This window comes from Aptenodytes forsteri, unplaced genomic scaffold, assembly GCF_000699145.1.
Source record: "Aptenodytes forsteri isolate BGI_AS27 unplaced genomic scaffold, ASM69914v1 Scaffold105, whole genome shotgun sequence".
Taxonomy (NCBI): Eukaryota; Metazoa; Chordata; class Aves; order Sphenisciformes; family Spheniscidae; genus Aptenodytes; species Aptenodytes forsteri.
Window position 1 is genome coordinate 1404972 of NW_008796112.1, and position 26779 is coordinate 1431750.

Here is a 26779-nt window from a genome sequence, read left to right on the forward strand (position 1 = left end):
TTTTAATTTGGTCATATTGCTTATTCCGTGGAGAAGTTTTTGCTCCATCTGTGCACCACAGATGTCCCGTGTCCTCCCCCCCCCCCCCTTTTCAGCTCAGACATTTCTATACAGCAGCTAGGAAAGCCTGCATCCTTGAGGGAATTATGGGAATTAGAAAAATGCAATAGTTATATTTTCATTTACAGACATGAAGAGGAGATATATGAGACAAAATTTGGAGTAACATTTTAGCTGTTAGCCTTAATTATCTGGTAATGTTTTCAGTGCATGGAATAGTTTTCTAACAATCCAGCGTGCAGCAATTGGCATTTTTTAAAAACACAAAACCAACTATATTTTTCTGCTTACAGTATTCATTTTCCAAAAGTTGGCTACAGGAACAGAATTCACCCACGCAGAGAAAAATACAGTTTCAGTAAGAGTGATCTTGCTGAATTTGTCGAGGGTAAATCTTGACCAGTGGTTAGCATCCTCTCCTTTAGAAGGAGTTAAGGCTCACTTAGGCCCTTTCCCACACCGCCTTAGAAGAAAATAAACACGACTACAAAAGAAAGCCCAGAACATATAAAATTCAGTTACATTAAAAATAAATAAATAAATCAAGCAATCGTTCTGCTAACTATTCATGCAGAGGGTTATTTTTCAAATTGTCCTGTTTCCTACAAGGTGTTGATACATTATGTGCTGTCAATTTCCGATTCCAAATTTTTTTTGTATCCCAAGACATTCACAGATGAGGACTCCCTCCCCGCCCTCCCCAATAATACAGTGGACCCTACTAAAAATTTGCTAGCACTAAATTGCTGGTGTAAAAATCAGTCTTTCGTCCATGCTCCTGCCCATATGCAGTTTCCCCTACAGTGTACTTCATTTGGGACAAAAAATAAAAGCTGTTACCTCATTAGATGACTAAACCAGGCAGTTCTGCCAGCACTGCACTTCTTACCTGGTAACTATTTCATTCAAAAGGTCATGACTCCATCCTGAATCTTTTCTCATGCTGTTCATTTGTCCAAAAGCCTTGTATCTGTCGGGGTCTGTTTCTACCACTGGGATCAGTATTCTCTGTTCTTAAGAATTTTCCACCGAGCATACCTAAGTAAGTCAAAATCTGATTTCAGGTTTCTTTTTACTAGAGCTTATGCTGAAATGTAAAAAAATGTATGGCTATTTCAAGCCTTCACTACATATGAAGTTAATTTTAAGGTGGATAGGGTATATTTTGTATAAAAGACTTCTAGATTATCCAGAAAGGAACCTCTTCATGCAAACAAAAAAATCCAGCTAAACCCCAAAGTTAATTTAATTTAAGCAGTGGCTTAAATTCCCTAGCTCCATTCCTTATAATATAAACTTTTCAAATCAGGGTCTTTGGCCTCTTATTAACAGGGACAGAGAACGCTAGTACCATACATACAAACATTCTCTAGCTTAAGTCACTTCTTTTGCAGAATATGCCACTGAAAAATGGATAGTCAGCCTCCTAATATCAGAAAAGGGATGTTTGAGGGGATCTGTCTTACAAATTCTAGATCTATCATCAACAGATTATGCAAAGTGTTAGGAATCTGCCTATAACCTTAGAAAGTTACTATTTCACAGTACTGCTATTTAAAAGAGAAGAAAAAAGGAGGGGGGGGGGGGGGGCGTACAGGGGATGGGACACGATGACATTTATTTCCTGACTCTGGATTCAAACTTTGCCACTTTATATTCAAATATTTTAAAATAATCAGTATTTTAAAGTTCCCCTGTGATTAAAATAAGCCTGAATGAGTCCTATTACATACAATAATATATTCTGTCTTCCTTCTTAAATTTATGCTTTAAACTGCTCCCTGGAAACAGTTAGCAGTCAATTTCATTCCAATTTTTTTTTTTTTTTTTTTTTTTTTTTTTTTGAGATCACTAAATCAAATATAGCTTGAGAGATGGCCCTACTGATCACATAATACACAAGAAAAAAATCAGGAAAGATAGATTTTATTTCCATTTTTTACCTTTAAATTATTTTTATCATTGGCACTCTCACAAATAAAATGATGTGTTCTCTCAATTTCTTTCTATTAAGAAAAACATCCAAAATTAGCAAACCCACCTGACTCAGTGCAAAAAATATTCAATTTACAACAGATGCTCCAAATCTATTGTGTCACACATGAATACTGTCAGAAATGTCCATTCTTTAATGGCATGATTAATGTAACATGTTATGTAAAAGTCCAATTTTCTTTAGTTTAGCTAATTTAATTAAGCAAAGGAGAACAAGTTTTATCTTTGTGGACAGTATTTTCAGGAAAAAAAATAATAATCAAAGACTCAAACAATAAGTACTTTTGCTTATAGAACTTCCAACTTCAAAGCACTTAGATAGAATCTTCTGCCAAACACCACATACTTCATTAATCTGCAGAAGTAGGTCCTGAAGGTTAGTGCAAGTATGACTGTCCTTCCAACTGTGACACTTTTGACAATGCTTAGCTATGAGTTGGGCAGTTGTCATCTCAGTCTCATGAAAGGAACATAACAATTTTTATGGAAGGATCTGATACCTGACAAGCTTCTCATTTCAAACACACTTTCCCAGACTGAAAGTCATTGTCAAAATTGTTGGATTCAGAACGTCACACATCTGAGAAAAAATTTACTTTTTTTATGAAGTCTACCCTGCAGAAGCACCCAGTAAGCATCTTCAGAAGAATTCTAAGGATGAACTTGTAAGTGCAGAAATAATGTATTTCAAGAGGACAGTTTCATACCTCCTTAAAACTCAATGGACTCTCCAGTTCCATAAGTCCCCGACAGAACTAAAATTGTGACAGTGAATATTTAGAAAGAGCCTGGGGGTATTTTGGAAAATAAAGCTAGCAATACATAGAAAATGAGTGGCTTTAGTTTTTAATCCATACATACAATCAATCCTTTTCACTCAGGGTTTCAAAATCTAAGCTATAGTATACAGGAAAATTCATTTCAGTACTTGCACAGTGTAATTCCTTTGCCCTATTACCATAGAATCTTCCCCCACTAACAAAAGTTTCTATTTTAGTAGTAAAAATGGGCATGTAAATTATTAGAACAGACTTCTTAAATGCACTTTAATCTTCTCAAGCAGGCAAAGCAACATCTGCAAAATATTCAGAGAGAAAGTACCATTTATTTACCCATACACAGTATGTCAAGACTCAAGATGTCTTCCTTAACCATCCCTTTGTCATTTTATATAATTTCTTCATACTGTAAGTTATAGATTTCTTTGCCCCTAAAAAAAAAAAACAAACACAAAACCCAGAAAATATCAACATTTAGAAAGGCTAACTCAAATACTAGGTTCTTACTACATTAAGTAAAACATTTCCCTGGTAGAACGACAACCTAATCTGTCAGGCAGACATGCAAATAACCTTGTCACATTCATAACACAGTAAATAATTACACAAAAAAAAATACTTTTAAGATTATCAAAGCATGCAAAATAGGACCAGTTTATTCTGAAGGCCTGACAATGTTGCATACAAGCACATATAGACAATGACCAAGATATAGCAAATGCAGAGATTCATGATAAAACTTTTAACCGGTGCAGAGGGAAACTTCTAATTTACATAATTGTTCCTAAATGCTAAATATAGGAAGGCTTTTAAACCATCTGTGTCTACTGCAGACCCACACCAAGCCAGTACATTATGCTGTTCAAGCCCTTGCTGATCTACTGTTAGGTAGCGTGTCCAGCTGAGTAGGATTGTACTCTGGCCTGGTAATGGACACCCGCAACCTGACAGACTATATTCTGCAGCAGGACACTCGAGCAGGACTATTTAGAGAAATCCAGGGTGTTAGGCACACAGGTTAATTAGCTGGCCACATCTGTGAGAGAATCTAGTTGTAGAAGCATTTCAGCTCTTGAGACAGGAGCCCACCACCAGATTCTGTAGATAAGATGATGCCTAATATCAAGAACCACAGTTATGCTCAAAGCTGCGCAGCCGAATTTTACTGAAGGGATAAAGGGGAAGAAGAGAGAGGGGGGTGAACCAGAACAAAAGAACAGTCTGCTCAAGCAAGACAAGCAAACTCTGCATGACTGGTAGACAACAAGCTTTATACTTCCAAACCCTACTTTACCAATTTCTTCTGCTAATCAGATTTTAGTTAGCCTCGCTTGATGCTATACATCAGGCACTTGGTTGCCTTGTTGTAGACCAATTCTACAAAGTTAGAATTATGAAGCACCACGCTGATGCCCATCTTGATTAAATGTAATCAAACGCTGCACACCACCAGCAGCTTTCCAGGACAAACCAACACAGAGCATTGCTATTCAAAGGCTCGTGAATTAAAAATGAAAACAGAGAATTGTTTGTTTCATAAGAAACGTGCTGCCAGTCGTTGGGGTGGAAATCTGTTCTGGTTTCAACAAGTTGTAAAGTACATTATAACCTCCTTGAATATTCTGTTATTGCCTCATCCTAACTCATGGCAGCTACCATTTCATAACTGAGAGAATAGCACATCTGCAAGAGAATAAAACTGCTCAACTTGCATAATGAAATGACATCTGTGTCCTTAGGTAAAAAAGGTGATACTGAAATGATGATGGGTATGGAAAACCAGATTAATGGAAAACCAGATTAATAAGGCATATACCCAGGTGAACTGAAAGAAGCAAAAATAACAAGATAATGACAAACAGCTATAATTTGGCAACACTGCCAATATCAGAAGTATACCATGGACACCAGTGTGAATGCCCTGTCGCAGGGATGTTGTCTGGACCAATTTTTCTTCAGTGTAAATTTGTAAAGTGCACCCTTAAACACTTTCTGAAGTTCTACCAGAAATGAGCCTTCTCTTACAGACCTAGAGTAAAAAAAGACACAGCCTTTTGCTGGGTTTAGTCATCTAGTATTTGCAAACTTAAAAACAAAATATTGTTAGTCTTGGCATTTCAGCAGGGTTCCGAGATCCTAGACAGTGGAGCTACTTATTTTTCCTCCTTCCAGCTTTTTTTGATTAAAAAACCACCCCAAAACAAACAAAAAAAAACCCCAACATAAAACACAAAGTGACTTTTCAGATTACAACAGTCTAATCACACCCTTACAAATTCAAAACTGAAAAGGCAAGTTTTTAACGCTGCACAAAGCCTTTAATTTTGACACTTACATGCACAGATTAAAAAGTATGGTACCTTGTACGTACTACAATCTTCCTTATGTTTATTTAATAGAACACTGTTTACCTGACAAGATTGACTAAAAGTGCACAGAAGCAATTTAGCCAAAAGTCACACAGTAAGACACACCAGAACACAAGGAAAGATCTGGAACAAATGAGCAACTTAGACCCAGGTTTAGCCATCTACTGCACTGGACTTTTTTTGGGGGGAAAAAAAAAAGGGGTAGGATAATATTTGATTTTGAAAAGACCTTAGAAAGTAATCAAATGAAGATAAAATACTTTAAGTGAAAGATGCATTCAGTATTAGCAGTCTAGAGTCACCAGAAGTCAAACGAGTATGCAGTAATAAGGAAAAGTGCATGCTCTATTTCTGAAGGAGTGTGATGGAGAGTAAAAAGCCTGTCATAACAAATATGCTGTATATAATCACTTTTCCACTTCTTGTGTCTCTAATTGCAATTTAAATAAACCCAACTTTACCTTTTGTAAGGAGTCATCCATACATATATTTTCAAATTTCAAAACCATGTGCATCCCATATGTAAGCACAAACTTTTCTATGTTTAATAGGTTTTTGCTAAAAGCAAACACACTAATGAAGTCACGATGGGCTTTTCCTTGCAGCATCTCAAGTAACAAGTAAATAATCATGTAAATTCTGAAGCGCCTCACATATCTGCATTAAAAATGCACACAGTGTAAGAATTCCAGTTGCAGAACAAAGCCAGACTGAGCTCGGGCATAGCACATAAATGAAAGAAGTGGTTCCAATCTCCAAAGTTAAAACTATGTAACTGTACGGCTTTGAAAACTACTGTCCAATCTCCTAGGTTGGATACTTCCAGGATACAGCCCCTCGAATACTGAACTTGCTCTGCCAGAATCGATGCTGTTCTGCCATTCCAATGAAGTCAGTGTACTTCTGGAAGCACGCTATAGCATGTGGCAAATCAACAGGAACACAGCTGATGCAGCCCTGCAGGACTGTAATTAACTGCGCTGGCACAGCAACCTGCAAGTCAGCTTGTTCTATCAGCTCGCCAACCTACTCTGCCTCTTGCAGCAGCTCAACATAAAGAGGTTTTTCTCCTTCATATTTTCCCCCTGCAGGGAGCACTCTACTGAACTCCACCCACTAGAGCCTTATGTAATAAGATGCTTACATTTCTGCCCTAGCACATCATGCTACAAAGCAAAATACAGGTTTATACGTACAGCTGGTTTCTTAAAGCAGCCCTCAGGGTGATGAGTCACATCTGTAGTAAAAGTTAATGGTTGTAATTATGGCTCAGGCTTAGAATCTGAAGCAGTTGGACCACATGAAAATGTCTTTCTACTTTAGCTATGAATCTATGACTTGGTGGTTCCACCTCCCCTTTAGATTTTTCCACTATACGATACAGAACAAAGACCTAATGCACATGGAATCAAGACCACAAGATTTCAGTGTAAACATAAGTTGTATCTGGTTTTACTTAAAGATCCATGTTCGGTTTTTTGGAAGTGTTAGTGTTGTAAGATAGTAATTTGGCTATAATAGAAGTCCCCCAAAGTTTCCCAGTAGATATGCCTGGCTGTAGTATTCTTTATTTCCTTTTGAAAAGAAAGACTAATGCATATACTGCTGAAGAGCTGTCATGTGGAGGCAAATAGTTATATATTGTTAGTGTACCATGCACAGACACATGCAAACTTTTTACACATATTTACAGTGAAGTGCAGTGGTATGCAGATTCTGCTCAGGCAGCTGATGAAGACAGCAATTATCACAAATCTACAGAATATTTTATATGTAAAGCTTTTCTTTATAGGCTGTTCCTTATAGTTAAAAAAAAAAGATTCCTTGAACACATACTACACTAATATCCCAATTCTAAGCAAACAAATGTTATTCAGAGCAGCTACAAGCATTTGTGCTAACTTAAAAGTATCTTGAACAATTGCTTCAACTGATGAGGTAATTCATAGTATTTTATTTATTTATAAAATTTTCAAGGCTTGCAGCATTCCTCTAGTAAGATATAAAGAAGAAATCTAAGCTAAAGAAGTATCGACATCTCCTTCAGAGGAGCTAAACATAAGAACTTCAGAGTTAGTTCCCAAAGACCATGCAGACTCTGGCTATGTGGGAAAATAAATCAAATGATGGTGCCATCTCTAATGGGAAACAGAGAGGCAATCTCACCACAGACTCAAAGAAATACATAGGCACATTTTCAAAAACTAAATAGGGCATTTAACAACAAACAAAAACATAGAGCTTGAACTTAACTTTAAAACCACATAGCCAGAGAAAGATTAAAAAAGTTCTCCTAAATGGGTTGAAATTCTTTATTTTGCTTGTGCTCCTTGCCAATAATTTTAATACACAGCGTGCCATCCCAGCAACAACTAGTCCCTATTTAACATTTAATTTAGAAACATGCTGCACATTGGACTACCATGCTACAGACCAGAGAGCAGGCATTTTGCTTTTTGTTGTTGTTGTTAAGATAAAACAACCAGCTAAGGAAATAATTGTGTGTCCCCCATTACATTTCAAAAAGAATGATGGCCATGTAACGAAAACTAATTCTTTTGCAAGCAGACATAGGACAAAAGTACTTGTATAGTTACCAGGAACAGCAAGAAAAAATAGCCACAGCTTATTTAATGGAGCCACTGATCTAATGAATCTTTCATAATTCTCTTATTTTAGCTACTATTCTTAACATAAGCACTGCAGAAGGACAAAGCCATAATACTTTTCCTAAAGTCCCTAGTAGAAAGTGTGAAAATAGGTCTTAGGGGAACAGAACATTAGACAATATTTGGTTAAAGAACGAAGAAAGAAATACAGCATCCTTAGGGATTAAATTTAAAAGCTCAACACTTTCCTGTAATACACATTGCTTGCATGAGTCAAGCAAAGACTTTCAATGTAGGAGCCACAATGTTTTGTCTGTGTACAAAGTGTATCTACACGAATATTAGCTGATAAAAGCCCCAAGAAATGGCAAAGCAAGGTGAACAGCATTAATGCCTGCCCTCTAGTGACAAATTTTTTAAATTAAGAAACTGTGATTGGGAGAAAATCTTCATTAGGAGATACAACAAGATTTCACATAAACTCAATCAGAAATGTTTGGAGAGAAATATCTTTTAAAAAACAGGCAAAAGGCTTCTACTAACTAACTCGTAAACCCATGGAAACCCATCCCTCCTAAATTCCAGGGAAGATCACTGAAGATCATACAAACATCACATCTGAAAAATACTGAGGTCACACCCCTGGTCAGTTAAATTTAATTTTTTTCTTTAATGTGCACTACAATGTAGGTTTTTATTACAAAAATACTATTTCTGTGCTTCTGTCCCTCTTCAGTGCGCAAAACTGGTGGTGCTCTGGTAAGGCCCACACACAGGCTTGTCGGGAAGCAGGGCTATGCCTACATTAGCATGTGCAGCAACACTCATTTTATGTGCAGCGGCACACGTTACAGACACACTCCTGATCCTAACTGAAGCAGCAGGACTCCCATTCTCCAGCCAGGGTGGCCTGCACAGCAATGCTCAGGAAGGTTAGTTAGCTCTACAGGCAAGCTTTGCATTCATTAAACAACATTCAGAGGTTAGGAAATGCCAGAAACGGTCCTTTTCCAAATCTAACTCATTTCCCTCAGCACATAATCTGTGAGTAACCCCAAAAGATCAATCCTGAATTCTGTTGCTAATGGTTTTGGGTAGATTCTGGCAGCACTGCATAAATGCGGTTAAAATAAAACAAACTAAAAGTAAGAAAACTAAACACTCCCAAGCCTCCTTGCTCAAATTTGGCTTGTGTTTGAGGCAAAGGATCACAATTGCTTTGCTCTACCTGAAATCCAACTGCAAAAAATGCCTTTTCAACACTAAAAGCACCAGTAGAAAATACATGTTTTTATATATAAGTGTTACTCTGTGTAACTGGCTGGTTAGAAGACAACTAGGGTTTGTTTTAAAAGGGGGAAAAAAAAAAAGCCACTATATATAAACCAAAAAGCAGTTAAGACAAAGCAAAGAAAAGGCATTTCACAAATACCTAGTTTCAGGTGCACAAAACAGGAAACAGGTAAAAATTACAAGTCCTACTCAAAGATGCATTATGACCCCCCAAAGGTCCTAGTAACAATACAGGCTGTAAGTCATTTACTGCGTGACACACAAAAGGAGCTAACAATTCCCAGAGGTGATGTTCTGTCTATCAGAACAGACAGAAGGGGAGCATAAATAATCTGACAAAACTTAACTGTTTTTATTCATACTCTTGCAGTTATGCACAAACAGCTTTGCTCCACGCGTCAGTCAGGCTGCTAACTTTCACAAGCACTGAATTCAACACGATAACGTCGTCTTTGAACCCTGCCCTCCCATTATTTTGCTCTACAAAATCTACTCTCCACAGATTTAGAAACAGATAGATACAAGCTGGTATTTCTAAAAGAGGCATGTTACAATACAAGAAGCCTTGACCACCAGCAGGTAATTTTGGCAACAAACCCTAGAAGAAAAACGTCACCTATTTGGTTGGAAACCTTACATTAGAAACTAATACTTGCGATATGCCTAACTCAAATAAAACAAAAAATTGCTTTCCTCAGATAGAGTTATGTCCTCAGTCTCCTCCAGCTACTAAACAAAGTTAGGCAATAGTTTTGTCAGACTTCTTCCAATTAATAGAACCAGACTATTAACAGAAGCATATAAAAAGTACAACTGTTCCTGCTTATTTTACTCAGCAGACCACTAACGGTCCTGAACACTGCAACTTGTGTTTCTTTACAAGGAGGTAGGAAGTATAACATGGAGCCACCAACTTTAACACTCAATGGGAAGGGAAGAGCAGCTGTAGAAGTCTGGATAAGGACTGCTCAGTAGGAAACTATACAGCTGCTTTTAAAACCTGTCATGGCATCATTTGTACATAATTGCTTTTGTGGAAGAATTAGGAATAGCTATGAATGAGTTCAGAAAAATATCTGAGCACCCTCATGCAAGCAGCAAGGATTTTTCACTTTGCAGGAACTGAGTCTATCTCCTGATCAGAGTTTTAACTAAATGAAGGCTCAGGTCTTAAGTCTTTCTTTTAAATCGAGCTGCAGTGCTTTCAGCTTTTTAAAATGTAAAAATCAGGTCAGCTTAAAATTAGATTTATTCTGGAACTCAGAAAACAGGATGAAGCTCCAGCTATGTAATTGGCAGTAACTTTCATTCAGGTATGAAGACTTTGATAGCTGAAAAGCATCCCTAGTTTTCCCATGTTTCTACATGAGCAAGTCCTTTTTTTCCCTTCTACACATTCTCTCGCATTGACTTTGTAATACTCAACTCTTTTTCTAAAATAATTAATTTTGAAGTATGAGTGTTACAGTAATATCCATATTACATAATGTTTGGAATACATTGTGTCTTCAAATACACACCTGTCTTCTGAGCCTGACAAAAATATTGGATCCTGTCAAAGTTCTCTCCCTCAAAATTCATCCCCTCCTTTATTTTATGATGAAATAACCTTATAGTCTACATAACACACCAATAATATGTACTGATCATCTAGGGATCCACTCATGTAGAAAGCCAGAGCGAATTACAATTCTTTTTTCATTTTTTAATACAAAAAGAGCAGAACTAGTGCACATCAGCCAAATCTGACCCACATATAAAATGAAATTGAAGTCAGAAGTTGGTTTTTTTGTTACTTTTGCGTTATTGGGGTTTTTTGTTTGTTTAAGAGTCATATAGACTCCAATTCCTTTTGGCATTTTACAATTTCTCAATAGTTATATAAAGCTTCTGCTTTAAATATTACTTTTGTTTTCCAGGGGCTTTCAATTAGACACGCAAAAAGTTTATTCTTTAAACTCTTATAACAAGACAGTCTTAGGGCCCTATAATTTTTACTTTGCAAAATCGGAAGGCCTATGTTGATAGAAATCACACGCATTCTTACCAGCTGTTAGTATGGTTTTAGCACTCTGCACTATACTGGAAGATCTCACAATTCCTGAAATGCCTGCAGATAGAAAAGCACACAGATGTTACTCATCTTAGCAGTTTTGTGGGGATTTTTTTATCCTCCAACATACACAGAAAAGTTAAATATTTTTCCAGTTATACAATCAAGCCAGCCTGAAAGTAAAACATACACTTAAGCTGAGAAAGTCTGTTTCTGTTCTGCTTTGTCATACTAACTGAAAATATTCTCTAAGCTATTTTATATTATTTTACATGTAACATATTAAAAAAAACCAAATCAATATTAAAACACATAACAACCAGTAGGAATTGATCAAATTAATTCATTTAGTGTTCCCATTATTTCTCTACTAAGATGATTAGTCACAAAGGATTCAGAGTTGTTTCATTTAAGTGCTGGCATACTAACTTTCTAGAGCAGAACAAATTATACTCATTGTTTACTTCAATATGAAATTGGGATTTTGCACATTTGGGATCAAGTAGAGATGCCTATATTGTGCAGTGTTTGTCTGGCTTTTTTAAATTATCAGCTTTTGGAGATAAGGCTTGTTTACCACTTTGCACTGTGGCACATTCAGTTCTCACTGTCCAGGTATTAATGGAATAGCAAGTAAGTAAAACATTGAAACTTTTTTTGAGAAGTACTAAGTTTTATCTGTTCTAACACATACATATAAAAGCATACTCATATGTGCAGAACAAAACTACTGTACATTACTAAATACTTAAAAATGTAGAAATGCAGCAGTCCCAGAGTTAGTCTTCCAAACTGAAAGTTACTCTTCTGCGTTAACCAGCATGTAGAGTATAATTTCAAATATTACTTTAAAATCCTTCTTTCAAAGCTATTTCTATAATGAAGAACAAAGCTTAGGGAAATCCATGAATAAGTAAGAGGGATAACAACATTCCACCGGAAAATAATTTGGGGGGGTAGCGGTGGGGAGGGGAAGGCAACAAATCATGTTGAGCTAGTAAAATACCTAGGGACAACGCAGTTCAACTTGAGTAATCAGCTTTGTCTTGTAGGATTACCAAATGGCTCGTCCTGTCCTTTACCCAGATTCTTGAATTAGGAAAACCTTTCAGCCACGAAAGTGAAAGAGGGGTCTTGATTTGTTCTCCTAAGAGTATAAACTGCTTGGCTTGAGAAGACTAGATCTATCCAGTGCTTTGATACTGAACTGCTGCACCACTGTGCACAGTCCAGAGTCACAGCCGTGCCTGCAATACCCTACATAAATACAACAAGGATAGTTAGCTCAGGGTGCACAACTCGGAGCTCTCAAACTACATGCAGATCACAACCTCTGCAACTCCTGCTCCCAGATTCAGCTACTACCACATTACTGTTGCAGTCCAGCCATAGTAGCATAGAAGCTGCCATAGACTGACATGAAAGAAGCTGGACACCTTGATGTCCAGGTGCAATTCATCCTATACTGTCAACAGAGAACTGCAACTCTCAGGAGCTTTATCTTCCCCAAACAGAAATCAGCGTAAGAGCTCCCTCAGCAGTTGGCTAGTGTCTAGTGGCTCTCAGGCATCTAGGCAGTTTTTGCTGTGCTCAAGGAGTTTGCAAAATTGGCCACCTGGAACTAAGATGTGTCAAGTTCTTTAAAGATGTAAAGGACTCTTCAAGTACTAAACATTTTCGTTTTTCTGCAGAATAATAAAACATTGATGTCTGCAGCATAAGCTTTAACTTGCTCATACAACATTATCTTGCCTCAGAGAAGATATCTGTAATGATGAGAAACACCTCAACCTTTTTCCTCAAAGCCCGAGTTCTCTGCCAGAGCTCACGTATCTGAAATAGCTATGAAAACTAGGAAAGGCAATGCCAGCAAGCTAGAAAATTAACTTAGCTCTGCAGTGTATGACTGGTAGGACATATAGCTCAGTATTTAGATGAAGTTATGCCAGCCAATGAAATCTTGAAGATGTAAGCATCCCAAACAGAGTTAGATGGTCTAAGTAGGCCACACTAATTCCTAAAGACTACTTCTTTCAGAATCCAAAACAGAACGTATCTTTCTGTATCAGTAGGAATGCTATTTGCTAGCATTTCAGAGAATCTGTTTGCAATCAAACAAATCCAAAACCATGCTTTTAGGAATGTATCTCAAGACTAACTTCTTGTTTTCTTCTCCCTTCTCTCTAAATCATCTTCTGAACGAGAACATGTACAATAAATCTGTGTATATATCATGTCTTAAAGGAGATTACAGACACAGATCTAGGCGTACCTTGATGCACCACAAATCCACAGTCAGGGTCATGGGCAACTTGCAGTAAAATTTCTTCCACATCTCTGTTTTTTCCAGGAGGGTCTACCAGAGAAGTTATCTTTTGTTGCAGAGTCCTTGGCAAGGCCATTAGTTGTGTAAATTGACCTTCTGGACTTTTATCAATCTGAACATTACAAAAAATAAGACAGTAGAAACATTCAGTGTTAATAAAGTAAGTTCTCTTTTCAAAGAAGTCAGAAAAGTCTTTTGGCTATCTTTGACCTCTGATAAATATCTCAAAGAACACAATCCATTTCACTTGTAAAAGTCACTGACAATGCTAATGAAAACTTCCCAAGCACTGGGAAATGCAGTATCTCAGTTCTGAACCTGAAGAATAACTCAATGCAAAGATGTTCATTTTTATCCAAGGGAAGACTAATATACACACGATCTTGCTGCCTCTGCACTGAAACTGTATCATTTCTGCTCTACCCAATTTCCTTTGGAAACAGAAGTACACTGTAATGAAAAAAAAAAAGTTCCCAAAAGACCACTTAGCTCAGTTTCTTCTGCCTGAACATAATCAAACCATATACACACACATTTCAAGTTAGTTTGAAAAACATTTTCTCTGCTTTAAACTCAAACCACATCTGGTTTGTATAATTTGAAGGAAACACTCATTCCACGTTTTCCAATCTAAATCAGAAATTCAGTGACCCTTTTTTGCATACAGTGATACCAACATGCAGGCCTGTACACATTTATACAAAATGTAAGCACAAATACTGAAAAACGCGTAATAGAGCAGATCTCTCCGAAACTGGAGGAAAATATGAAGAGCTCGATTCCTCCCACACAACTTTTTAGACAGTTCATGGAGACATCAGACAGGAGTCTAGTTGCCCTATACACTCCCTTTAGTCAATGGGGAGAAAATGATATCCAGATGAATCACCCACTGACTACAGAGGAAGCCGACAATGAGCAGGCTCTTAACATTATGTGGGAGGAATCCATGCCTGAACCAGAACTATAAGAACTAGTGTCTGCCTTCAATTGTTTTTGAGCAATCTTTTATGAAAGAATTTTCTCTGTAACTCTGAACACATATCCTTGGAGAAGGGGTTACTATTCTGTGTTAAACAACACTCCCGATAGCAGTTATCCTCTTCAATCTGGGGAGTAACTGCCAATAACCAGACCAAGGTATGAGGAATACATTATTAAAGCACTTTGCTCAAAACCAACAGTAAAATGATGGCATTTAATCAACAGCCTCAATGACTATTATGGAATTACGGACAGATTTATTATCCAACAACATATTTGTAGTATGCTACCAGGATTTGTTTAAAGGTAACACAACAGGGAGTATTACTCTAACCAGCCATTTTCTTGGAGAAAGCATTACGGATTCTTTTCAAAATTAATTTAAATACTTCTTCCACTAAACTGTTCAAAAGCACATTGATAAGAAAACATGGAGACAGCTGCAGTATAATACAGATTTGCCTATGTTGTACTCCAAAGCGTTGCAGTAGAATTGTTTACTGTACTCAAGCTTGCTTCAGTTCCTAACAAAGACACATCCTAAAAGGAGGCATTCGTGAGATAATTACCACGGTGACTTAAGGATAAAGAGATACCCATGTCATGAAATAACCCATGCTACTTGTAACTTCATGTTGAAATGTATATCACACTTGAATTTTCACACACGGACATGCATACTACAGGAGGAAAAATTGCTATTGGACCCTTGACTGTGGCACCTCTCCCCTAATTGCAATGTTACACTTGTGCCAGAAAGATGGAATTCAAGATACTGGTCATTTTGGATACCCGTTTCCCAAATACTAGGGAAAAATTGTTTTAGTATGGGTATTTAAAGATAATGCCAGAATTTCATTTGGGTTTAGTCAACTTCATAACTAGCACTCTAGGGGTTTTTTGTGGGATGCAGTTTTTGATCGCAGAAAGTTGCACCTCTGAGTTACGACCTAATCTTTTTAACACAAACCATATGTTTATTCATCACTTCCTAGACCGTTGTTTCCATATGGTAGTCATTAGAACACAAGTTTTAAAATTGTCTTCTCTTGTTCCCTTGCTAGGGCTCTAGTTCTGTGCCCATACTCAAAGAAAATGAACAGTAGTTACTACATACGCAGAGACTGGTATTTAAGGCAAGTCTTCTGGTTGCAGAATTAACTAAACAACAGAAACATAACAAAGAGCAAGCACAGTGACTAAAACTGCTCGCCTTAGCGTATGGCATAATTCTTGCCTTCTGTCAATGCGATAAAGCATTTCCACTTGCTGGTTTTAAAAATGTTTTGAAGAAGAACACTTGCCTCTAGCCTTCCCAGATGGTGCTTGTATACCACTTGAGGGCAGTCCTGTAATATGTTACTGTACAGCTTCTGAAAATGGAGAACATTAGGTTTCACTATGTTCTGCACTTTCGATCTGTCTTCTCCTATTATCATTCTGAAATCACCTAGTCAAGAGAAGAAAAACAGTTAATTAGGAAGAAACTGAAAACTCAAAGGAGAATATAACAGAAACCAACATAGTACAAAGCTGTCATCTAAAACTTTATTCTCCAATTCTACCAATGCCTATATAATCCATAATAAAGTTCACCTTCTAATAGTCAAAAAATACTATTCAAATACCTTCAAGCATGGAAAATAAGATTCAGAATTGTTATGTGGCCTCTGATATGCCATGTCATCAACCCATGTGTTCACGTTTTCACTCGGGCAACAAAAAAATTCCAGCTGTCACGCTCAGCCTCGAAAGTCGCAGTAACACAGTTACATTCTTTGCAACCATACATCAGCTTCAACAGATTACTAAACAGATTGATCAGCCCCGATACTTTGTATCCAGAAACAACCTTAAATTTTCCAATATTGAAAGAAAATAATTTGCACTGTCTCTGCACTTCAAGGGCAGCACCTGAAGTACAGCTAATGGCAGTCACTGATCATAAGATCACAGTATCACCTTTTCCTCTTAGCCACATATTTTGTTAGCAGTTTCAAAAAGCAACTCCTTTTAACACCACTGTTAAATTACTGACCTTTACACTTTCTTTTATGATACATGACTGAAAAGTTTCAAAAGACAGTAAGTGAAAAAGACAGTCAGTCAGTAATAGAGTGTTCATCTACCTTTATTAGGTACTACCCTGGTAGCTTCCAGGGTTACCAGCCAGGAGTTAGATGCTCAGTGCAGCACATATCAACAAACAAAATCCTGAATCAATTCATTTTCCCACTTCCCACGTTCAGGAGATAAATGTTGTTGCAAGGTGGCAACTCGCTAGCATTACTTAGTTTATTTCAATTTATGCCAAGCTGCAAAACAAACACTTCCCATATAAATGGTACTGACTCACTGCTCCCAAAAAAATCCATAAAAAAATAAAAGGATAAACATTTTCCAAATTAAAGTATAAACAACTCTTTTCAGCAGTCTCCAAGGAGACTGATCAGAGTAACACATAAAATCAATTTTGTCTACTAGTATACCCTCTGAAAAGTTTAAGACTTAACAAAATGACAGCAAAATAAAATATTCACAAACGTGTCAATGACAGCCTTTTTCTTGAACATTCCCAACTGGGAGTCGTACTGCTTTAGCTTTGTTCACACAGCAGAGCCAATTTCAGCATCGTACAGCATGGTAATTGATCTCCCATGTTTTTGGTTAATCGCAGTATTTCAAAGGACATATAAAAAAAGTACCTTGGTCTCTGGTGCTTACCAAGAATCTAATGACATTCCTGGACAGGTTTCTGGTGGGCAGGTATGCAGCCCTGTGGCAAACATCCCTGGTTAGGAACCCTTAGCCATCCCACTGTCAATACCCTCTTTACTGTCACTTTCAAACAGGTAACGACTCAGAAAAAACTGCGAAGGAAAAGCTGAACAAATTGCAGTCTAAACTGACCAGAGGAGTACTACGTAAGGGACAGTAACACTCCTCAGTAGAACCAAGCTGCAGCTTATAAACCCTACCTGCCTACCTGTGCTTTTTTTTTTTTAAAGCCAAACTTGCATTTCTATATGAGCAAAGAAAGTGCTGTGTAAAGTACAACTCCAACCAAACTTGTCCATAGTGATTTCATGAAGGATATCAACATTTAAAGTGCAATGCCAAATTAAATTGTAACAATTAAATCTTGTATTGAAGAGTCATTTGGAGTAATTTCTTAAATTTTTTTCCATACCAATTCATACCAATTTCATAACTAAAGAGAGGAGGAAATTCTCTTACCAAAAAAAAGTCAATAAATAACTACCAGGAGGTGAGCATTAAATGTACATTGAAGAATCATAATCTGGATCTTTACGTTAACTAAAAAAGAACCTTAAACACAGCACATTCAAAAAGTAAGAGATAACAAAGCATGGGTCAGACTATCAGATGAATCAACATTACACTGAGAGTGAAAAGAAAATTTTTTTTCCAAAGTTTTGAACCATTAAAACCAAAATACAATCCATACAGAGAAAACACGTTATTTCACCATCTTCAATCACCCATACTTGCTGTTCATAAATCAAAAAGGTACAAGAAGTTTTGCTTATGTACCTATATCTATTTTCTGTGAATAAGCACAATTAGTCTTTCCAATCTGTTACATAACACAGCAGTAAAATATAGTTACTGGAGCATGCAACAGTGTAGGCCCAAAGCAAGAGAGCAGATGACTTATTATACATTAGACGTCCTACTGTGGTACAACAGCTCCAACTACAGCTTTTTTCCTCAAACACTTTGAACATCATATACTAACCAGAATAGGAGAGTCCTGCAATCTGCATATAGAGGTCTTCTTCAGAGAAACTTTCTGGTAACATGAGAAAGGCTGCTGTGACTGCACTCTTCAGATTGCTAACAAGAGCAGCTTGCAGCTTGCTATTCTCATTCTGTGTCAGTATTTTCACCTGAAAAAGCAGAGTCATTGGAAGCAAGACTTCAGGAAAGTGCTACTGAAGATGGAGCTAGAAATGTTACTCAATCCAATGTGAAAAATAAATAAGAAATTTATGTAAGATTAGATCCTATTATTATGGTACAATAAAGACTAGAGTGTCCCTTTTTGTTTACACACTGGGAGAGAGAGGAACGTCTTTTTTAAGAATTAACAGCCTGCTACAAAAGGCTGTTTTTACAAACATGTTCAGAATTGCTATAAGCAACAGCCATTAGCTAATCTCTGAAGAGCTATTCACCTTTTCAGATTCATGAATTTAGGATTAATCAAAACAGTAAATATGAATGCATTAGCAGATGGTAGAATAGCACAGTATTAGAAATACTTCATGTGTGATTATGCAACAAGACAAAAAGACCACCGTCACACTGAAAGACAATGGAATACCAGAAAAAGAGGTAAGTTTTCCTATTAATCTTAATTCTATTTTTTCTTTCTAATAGAGGATTCCTCTATCATATGCTTCAAGTAGTTTCTGAGATATTAGTTGTCCTCCTAGAAGAAGCAGGGATTTATTTTGCACTTTGTACGAGCAGAGTGTGAACTCAATGGGAACTTCACATATACATGAAGAACAGATCACTGAAGTTGAGTGCTTCTACGTGCCACAGAGAAGTTTATTTTTAGGGAACATTCAAACTGTTCAAGACCAACCACAGAATCCAGTCACCTAGGATATGGAAATATACTGGAGTAAAAGAGCAGATCTTCAGTAAGAACTTAATATAGAAACATATTATTACAGAACATTAGACAGATGAAGTCAGCGTAGTTTACAAGATGGCCAACTAAGCTCTTTCAGAAACAGCTCTCCCAAGAATACCTGCCTGTTGCGAGTTTCTGTCTTTTCCAAGTGTTCTGATTAAGCAATACTGTCTTGCTCGTAAAGGGCAGCTTCTTAATATTTTTTTACTCTAGAATACCTTAAAATGCAAACCCACTGGCAGTTATGAACAAAAGTATCCAACTTGCTTTTACTACCCAAAAGCCCATTCACACACAAATGACTTGCAGTATTACTTGAAATTCTGCCCCCAAATATAACCTGAAACAGCTAAGGTATACTTTCAAGTAAATACTTTCCTTTAGGAATGTAAATAGTCTGTTAATAAAGAAAAAAAAAAACCAAACCCAGATTCAGTAAAGAAAGTAAAAGAATCAGACATATCTGCTACACAAAATTCTTCTTATAGAAAGGACATTGACAAAGCAATGTCATGGCTGGCCAATGCTATATTCAGAACATAATTTTTAATTACACTGAAATCTTTAAGAGGGATAAAACTAGAACAATATCTCATTTTGATATGGTGGTGAATGCAACAGTACACAGGCTGCTTGTTTCAATCGTTCCGCAGTGAAGCATGGGTTTGCCTAACATCAAATCTATATGACAGTCTGGAATTGGTCCAGGGTGGATTTTTGAAGGATGTTTTCCCTTCTTTGAATTTCATTTTAAAAATAAAGAGTTCACGGTACAAGCAAACATTTCATAATTCCTCCTAACTTCTTCTGCAAATTAGTTTGTATTTTTTAGCATTAAAATGAAAGACGATGATAAAACACATTAAAATACAATACATTCATCTACCAGGGAGCCCAGAGTAAACTTTATTTCCTTGAAAACCATGGGAGAAGTTTACTGAATGCATAGAGACTTGCTCAAATAAGATCCAATAAACAAGACAGGCTGGTCATGAGGATAAACTATATATTTAAAATCTCATCAACTAACTCACTTAGATGTACTTTCATAACTTGCTGCTACAGGGAAACTCTAAGGAAAGACGGAAGAGAGAAGTCTGTGGCACCCCAAGCAGTCACGCAAACTGCTTATACCTTAGGCTAGCCCTGGAAATAACAGCAAGTTATGGACACGTTTTAGGAACACCAGTTACAGCCTTTTAAAATGTGAAACTCGGCAGAGATGCTATTCCTCCTCATGGAAGACCACGGACTTGCTTTAGTGAAGTAAAAGGATTACTTTACTCCTCCTTTACTAAAAATACTCCCTAACATAAACCAGTTTTTTTTTAAAGGGGAATAATATGGTAGGCTTCAAAATTTAAACGCCCGAAATGCTGCAGTAGTGATACCATTTATGAACAAATTTTCAACAGTTAGGTAGCTAGAAATCTCCCAGGAAGACAGAGTGCAATAGTTATCACCGAGGTATGACAAGGATGAATGTTGATTCTTGGGGTAAATCTGAAAGACGACCAAAGTTAAGAAAGGCTTTTTCACAGTACAGAGAACTTATGATCAGAACTAGTCACTGTACCATATCACGTAAGGGGGAAAGAAGCCAATTTATTCTGGTTTTACAGTATACAGGGAATTCAGTTAACTAACAGTGCAGCTGAGACTTTAAAATTATTAATATTTTAAAGGAGGGATATATTCAATTTTATAAATAAGCATGACCCTCAGTCATCACAACGGTTTAAAGTAGGAAACGTACTACCTTCACTGCTAGGAAATTCATACACAAGAAACTGCAGGCATGTGTACACAAAGATACTTACAGACAAACAAAATACACAAAGAAATGTCATTATAGAGTGAAAGGTGTCAAAAGCAATATTCTAGTCTGCCATTTAGCCACATCCACACTCTGCTAAATATCACGATAAGAGGATTTTTCCATTCTCTTTCAAAAAATGTTTTTACAGATTTGGACAATGGAAAAATTCTGTAAACAAATATGTGCTCTGTCACAGCTTCATGGGAATTTTTATAATATAAAAACCCTAAACCTCCCAAGACCCCTCTAAAAAGTACAAGATATTTTTATAAACTATTCATACTCCTCTCTCTCTCTCACCTCACTTCAATTTATTAAACACTTCCTTCTCTTAACAGTTTCTCCAGGACAACAGTAAATACAACTGCTTACACTAAAGCAATTACTTACACTCTATATTTATCAAAAATTCAGTAACACTTCAGATGCTTTTTAAAATCTTCTTCCTCTGAAAACCAATTATGTGTCACTTGTGCTTATTTATTTTACTTTTCAGGTACAGCAGCATTTTTTTTTCCCCAGGAAACCTGTCAGTTATGGAGAAATTACAACTAAGTTTATTCAATTTTTCAATACAGTCAAATGGGAATTTAGCTGATTAGTGTTATAAATTTCATGTAGGACAAAAAGCCAGTAAACTTTTTAACACAAACAAAGAAGCCTGGGAAGAAAAGTTAGCATTTCTAAGTGGCAATTCCAAACTCCATCTATTCTGCCAAACGTTCTGGAAAGACTACTTCGTCAACACAACCAGTTTATAACAGAAACAAAACCTCCAGTAAAAATTAAGCCAAGATTTTCAAGCCAGAGCAAATGTTTTAGCTCCTGTGCTAGAATAGCTTGGATAGCTTTCACTCACACAGTGACAGCTTTGTAATGGAACACCAGAAAGGCGCTGGGGTCTTCCTCCTCTACATGAGTGAGGAGGAAATTCCCAAAAAAGCTGTTAAACAATATTAATCTGGCTTCAGTCAATTGTGTCCAGAACTAGCACAAATGGCAAATGGTATGTAAGAGATTATGGTGTATAAGAAAACAAACCTAACCCTACATCGCCTCCAAAAGGAGCTTATTGTACATTTTTAAGGAGGTAAAAAAAGCTTTCTATCACTACCACTTAGAACATATATATCAAAACAGCAAATCAGTTGAAGCCAGAACCAGCAGACATTTGAAACCTGTACAACAGATCTAAACAAGTTATTTGGTCATTTTTGGTCAACACGGTATAACACTGAAAATCCTAGTTAGTGATTTTATAGATTCTACAGGAAGATACAGTTTAAACATTCACCAAGTAATCTTTCGGTCCAATTCTGGTTTAAGTCCTGCAGTCTTTACTCAACACAAATTCCTGTGAGTTTTATGAAAATAATCTGGACTGATTTCTTCTTTTATCTATTAAACACATATGTGATATCTCCACTGTCTTGTAAGCAACTAAACAAAATACCAAATCCTGCCTTCTTGTGCAAGTATGTACTCCCATTGAATTTAACTAAAAGATATGAAGCACAATTTATATATACTAAGATGAAAAATTCTAAAATAAATCAAAGCAGCAGCAGATGCAGTTACATTGAAAATAAATATTCAGTATTCATTGTTAATGTGAAATTCAGAATTCTTCCTTCAGTTATTTTTCTCAATGTATTAAGTTTCTTTCTTTATAAAGATAACAGCTGTTCTAACCTGTATCATGCTATAATACGTCCCTGGAGACAGAGAAAAGCCAGTAGCGCCGAGACAAGCTATTCAGACTTTCACCCCAAATTTTTGGTTAAAAGCATAATTAACTTCTGTTCTAAGACATGAACAGAGTTCTCCTCTCCTTCCCCCTTCCCCTCTTAAGAAATTTTAACTTAGCACTGCTGCCATCTGCTGAAAGCACACTGAGTCAGGCACTCATGGTAAACAAAGACCTCGTATTTTTTATGACACAAACATGGAGGAGAAAAAGCAACATGCTTAACACATGGTTTGGTCAATTATAGATACTTTAACAATACAATGAACCAGACAGTAACTGCACAGCAAAGCAGCTTTCATCTTTAAAGATTTCCATTATTTAGCTATTATTAAATTTTGGCGACTCTCATAATTTGTTATAAAAGGTAAACGTTGCATTTAATATTAAAGGGACTTTGAGTTAATATAGTCCAGTTATTCAAGATTTACTACAGGCAGAAAACTGTGATCAATGTATTTACCTTTAGTTTTTTTCACGTAACACAGAATAGCATTAAGGACTACATTTCACTTCCTTTCTGAGATTATCCCTCTAGGACTAGTCCCCTAAATCAGGGCAGATTATTTGTTCAGTACTGACGCATAGATCCATAACAGTTAAAGTTAAAATGACAACTGATAATTTTCCAGCCCTTTAATTTCCTGCATTTCAAGACAGATAGCTGAACAGACTAACAGTTACCGGTTTTTGTAGGCGTCCAGCAACATAGAGGGTTTTCCAGTGAAGTAAATCATCAATCAGGGCATCAGTGCTAATTACACCGTATTTTATCATCTGGAAAAAAGCAAAATAAAGGCGTTGGAAAAACCAGACACCTGCACCATTTTCACTATGAAACTTACTACTTACTTACTATAACTATCATTAATTCTAAGTAACACACACCTCCAATAAAAAACTGAAAGCATAACATAAAAACATTTTAATTTTTTAATGAACACAGGAGGTAAAAAAAAAAAAATCGTATTTACATGCAAACTTCTGTTAAAAAAAAAGTGGAACAGGAAGATGCACAGAACCCTCAAAGATCCTTTCTAGAATCAAAGTTACAATAAAGTCACCCCAGGATCAATCACTAAAGCAAAAGACTTTAAATCCCAAAGAAACCTAGTCTAGACAGACATTGACACTGAAGAGATCTGAACATTAAAATACAACTGTTCATAAAAAGATTTTGGAAGGGTTACGATCAGTTTTGTACCAGCCAAATGTTACAACAGTCGGAATAATCCACAGTATCCTTCATGATATTGAAAACATTCAAGAAATAGTTTGTCAGAGATCTAAAATAAACAAAACTCCTAGACATTTATGTGTACCGTTATTGAGGGGTAGGGTGTGTATCAGGGAGCTTTTTCTTTTGCTCTTTGATGTTAGAAAACAAATTGTGATTTTGTAGTTCATTTTATGCAACTGGAAAAAAGATGAACCTTCAACAGTTTTGTTACCAATTTGCACTTCCTGAGTTTCCAAAGATTATCACCACAGCAAGGCAGCCAACTCCAGAATTTCTAGATGACAAAGGACCATAGTCTGTGATATGACTGAGTCATTACAGCATGAGATAAGAGCATAAAGAGCCAAGAAGAACAGAATTTCATAGCAAAGATCATTGGTCCTTAAAATAAAATCCAAAATCCCTTTTTACATAAAGTGAACAAGGTTTAAACCCCAGATTCTTGCCTCATACGGATGCCTTTAAACAAAACAGCAAGTACATAACAGACTGCTCACCTACATCTCCAACTTTCTATGAAAAATTCTGACATATACCCAACATTACTGCAACCATGCGTGCTCTGAGAAACTTCAGTTAGGTATATATTGCTCACATGACATTTTTCCATGACTGTCCTTCATTTCATTTCCCATCTTTCTTAAAAGAACTTACTTTCCCTATGTACAGTTTGTTACCACGTGGCAAAAGTGGTAACTCAAAATCAACACCAAGACAGACAGACACAGTGTTTCCCTCCCCTGACTTATCTATCTGCACTCCTTCTTACCAAACACAGTCTACACATAGATGCAGGAGTAGGACTTGCTGGACAAGTACTACTTTCCTAGAATTATTAATCATACTCAAGCTTCACAGGTCAGGATGTTAGCCATTAAACAACACAGATGTCAATTCCAACTTGCTATGTTAAATATTTGCATTTTATGTCAAACAAACAGTAAGAACCCACTTTGCTATTACTACATGGTCAACCGCTGAAATTAAGGCCCTGTTTCCCCACATGATACACTTTACAACCACCAAAACTGGCAGACAGCAAGTAATAAGGAAAATAAATTCAGTTTCTGAAGTGCTTTAGTTGTAAATTCCAAACATTGCTCACACTTTTAAAGTGCCAGAGCAGCTGCTCTGTTTGCTTTTTAATTAACGTGCTGTTTGTGAAACAGTTTGAGACATAAATATTGAAGATACCACAAGGACCAGTTACAATCTACAAGGATTTGCTTCCTGCACAGAAATCTGCTTTAAGCTAATCATTTCAATACTTCACACACAAACATTTAACTTAAATTTACTCAAACTACTTATACTTACCCTACCATTACATGGCACTAATGTATTGTAGTAAATCCCTGCTCCGTAACTCTGTATACTACTTATCTGTTTTGGCCCAAAAACTTTTAGGAAGGAATAATGACTCCTGTTCTTTAACAAGTTCATCATATGCCAGGTCACAGAATCATCAACAGCAAACACGAAGTCCAGCATATTGTTCTGTGGATAAGGAGAAAAGTATTGGGGTTTATATGTCAGGAAGCAAGCAATGTTGATCATATTAATCTAAGATATACATAGTACATATTTTTCACGAGTCAAAAAACCAAAACCAAAACACAAGTATTAATGTCAAATACAGTTTAAAGGTTCGGATGAAGTTCTACGTTTTCTAGTCAGTCTAGCAGAGATGGTCCAAAATTTTCCTGTCCTCCTGGTTAAGTGACCAACCTTCAACCCTCCAAAATCGGGGAGCACGTGATGAGATCTTCATCATCCTCGTTCACAGCTCAGCGTAACAGCTTGATTTAGTAACTGCTAATGAACAGGACTTTTGCTAATATGCGAGGCCATGAATTGGGAGATGTGGGCAGATAAAGTCAGCTTAGAGCTGGCAGCAAGAAACTGTACTTCTAGTGTATTCACTTGCTTTTGTCAACAAAACAATCCAAACTCCAAAGACTTGTAGCATACAACGCATGCCCTGCTCTTCTGAAGACATCAGTCCACACGCTCCCTGCACACAGACTAGCTGACGGTTTACAACTCATACCTACAGCAAATTAATATTTGGAGTGACACTGCTTCAAATTCATCAGGCCTACCTCTCTCTCCGGCTTACTAATTCTGGGCTGCATCTTAGCTAATCAGTTAGTACTCCTAAAAAGATAGTCTGTTAGCTACTTTTTTTTCCCCCATTCTTTTGTGTAAGGATGAGATGCTGTTAGAGCTCCCAGATTCTTATTATCCTCTGTTTTTCTCTCTTCAGAAAGGAAAATGAGACCCATTCAAAATCGCATTTGCGGGGAGTGCTTAACAGGCAAGCCATAATGAGCAATACTGCCTAATAACAATTTTTAAAAGGTCGGACACATACACACAAAAATAGAAAATCATTATTTCCAAGCAGCCTGACCGCCAAACGATGAGGAAGCGCCAAGAACGCCACTGAAGTGTGGCAATGTGTTTTGCTTAAGTTACCCTCACACGGTGCACAGCAAACAGACCGTTTGGGCAAGCTGTTACTCTTTTTTAAAACCCACAGTAAATAGCCTGTGACGCACAGCTCGCAGACACAGGCTAAAGGGGCACCTGAACCACACACGATTATAAAGCGACTGTCAGGGACCCCCCCGGAGGCCGCCCGGACGCTCAGCAGAGCCTGGCGCTCTACTTCGGCACGGACCGGGGCACCTGCCCCGCCAGCTCCCTGTTTGGTAGGGGGGCGGGGGGGGTTCGCCCCTCGTCGTGCACAGGCCACAACCACGGCGCCAGAGGCAGCTCCAGGTAAGGCACTGCGCCACCTCCGCGCCGGTAACCGAAACGCAAAAGGCCCACGGCC

At 37.1% G+C, this 26779-nt stretch overlaps 1 protein-coding gene across 3 annotated transcripts; it reads right to left on the minus strand.

The window, feature by feature from the left end:
* Positions 1 to 1913: 1913 nt before the first annotated feature.
* Positions 1914 to 25433, minus strand: TAMM41 (TAM41 mitochondrial translocator assembly and maintenance homolog). 3 transcript variants are annotated; one of them, XM_009287057.2, is made up of 8 exons: positions 25258 to 25433; positions 23385 to 23477; positions 18229 to 18379; positions 15773 to 15918; positions 13431 to 13596; positions 11153 to 11215; positions 6400 to 6440; positions 1914 to 3265 (listed from the first exon to the last, which is right to left on the minus strand). In XM_009287057.2, exons 1-8 carry the CDS (start codon positions 25429 to 25431, stop codon positions 3248 to 3250), a joined length of 852 nt encoding a protein of 283 aa, XP_009285332.1. In that variant the 5' UTR covers positions 25432 to 25433; the 3' UTR covers positions 1914 to 3247. The 3 variants fall into 3 exon arrangements, with proteins under 3 accessions (XP_009285332.1, XP_009285333.1, XP_009285331.1); XM_009287058.2 differs by lacking the exon at positions 6400 to 6440 and having other exon boundaries at positions 1914 to 3130; XM_009287056.2 differs by lacking the exon at positions 6400 to 6440.
* Positions 25434 to 26779: the final 1346 nt, after the last annotated feature.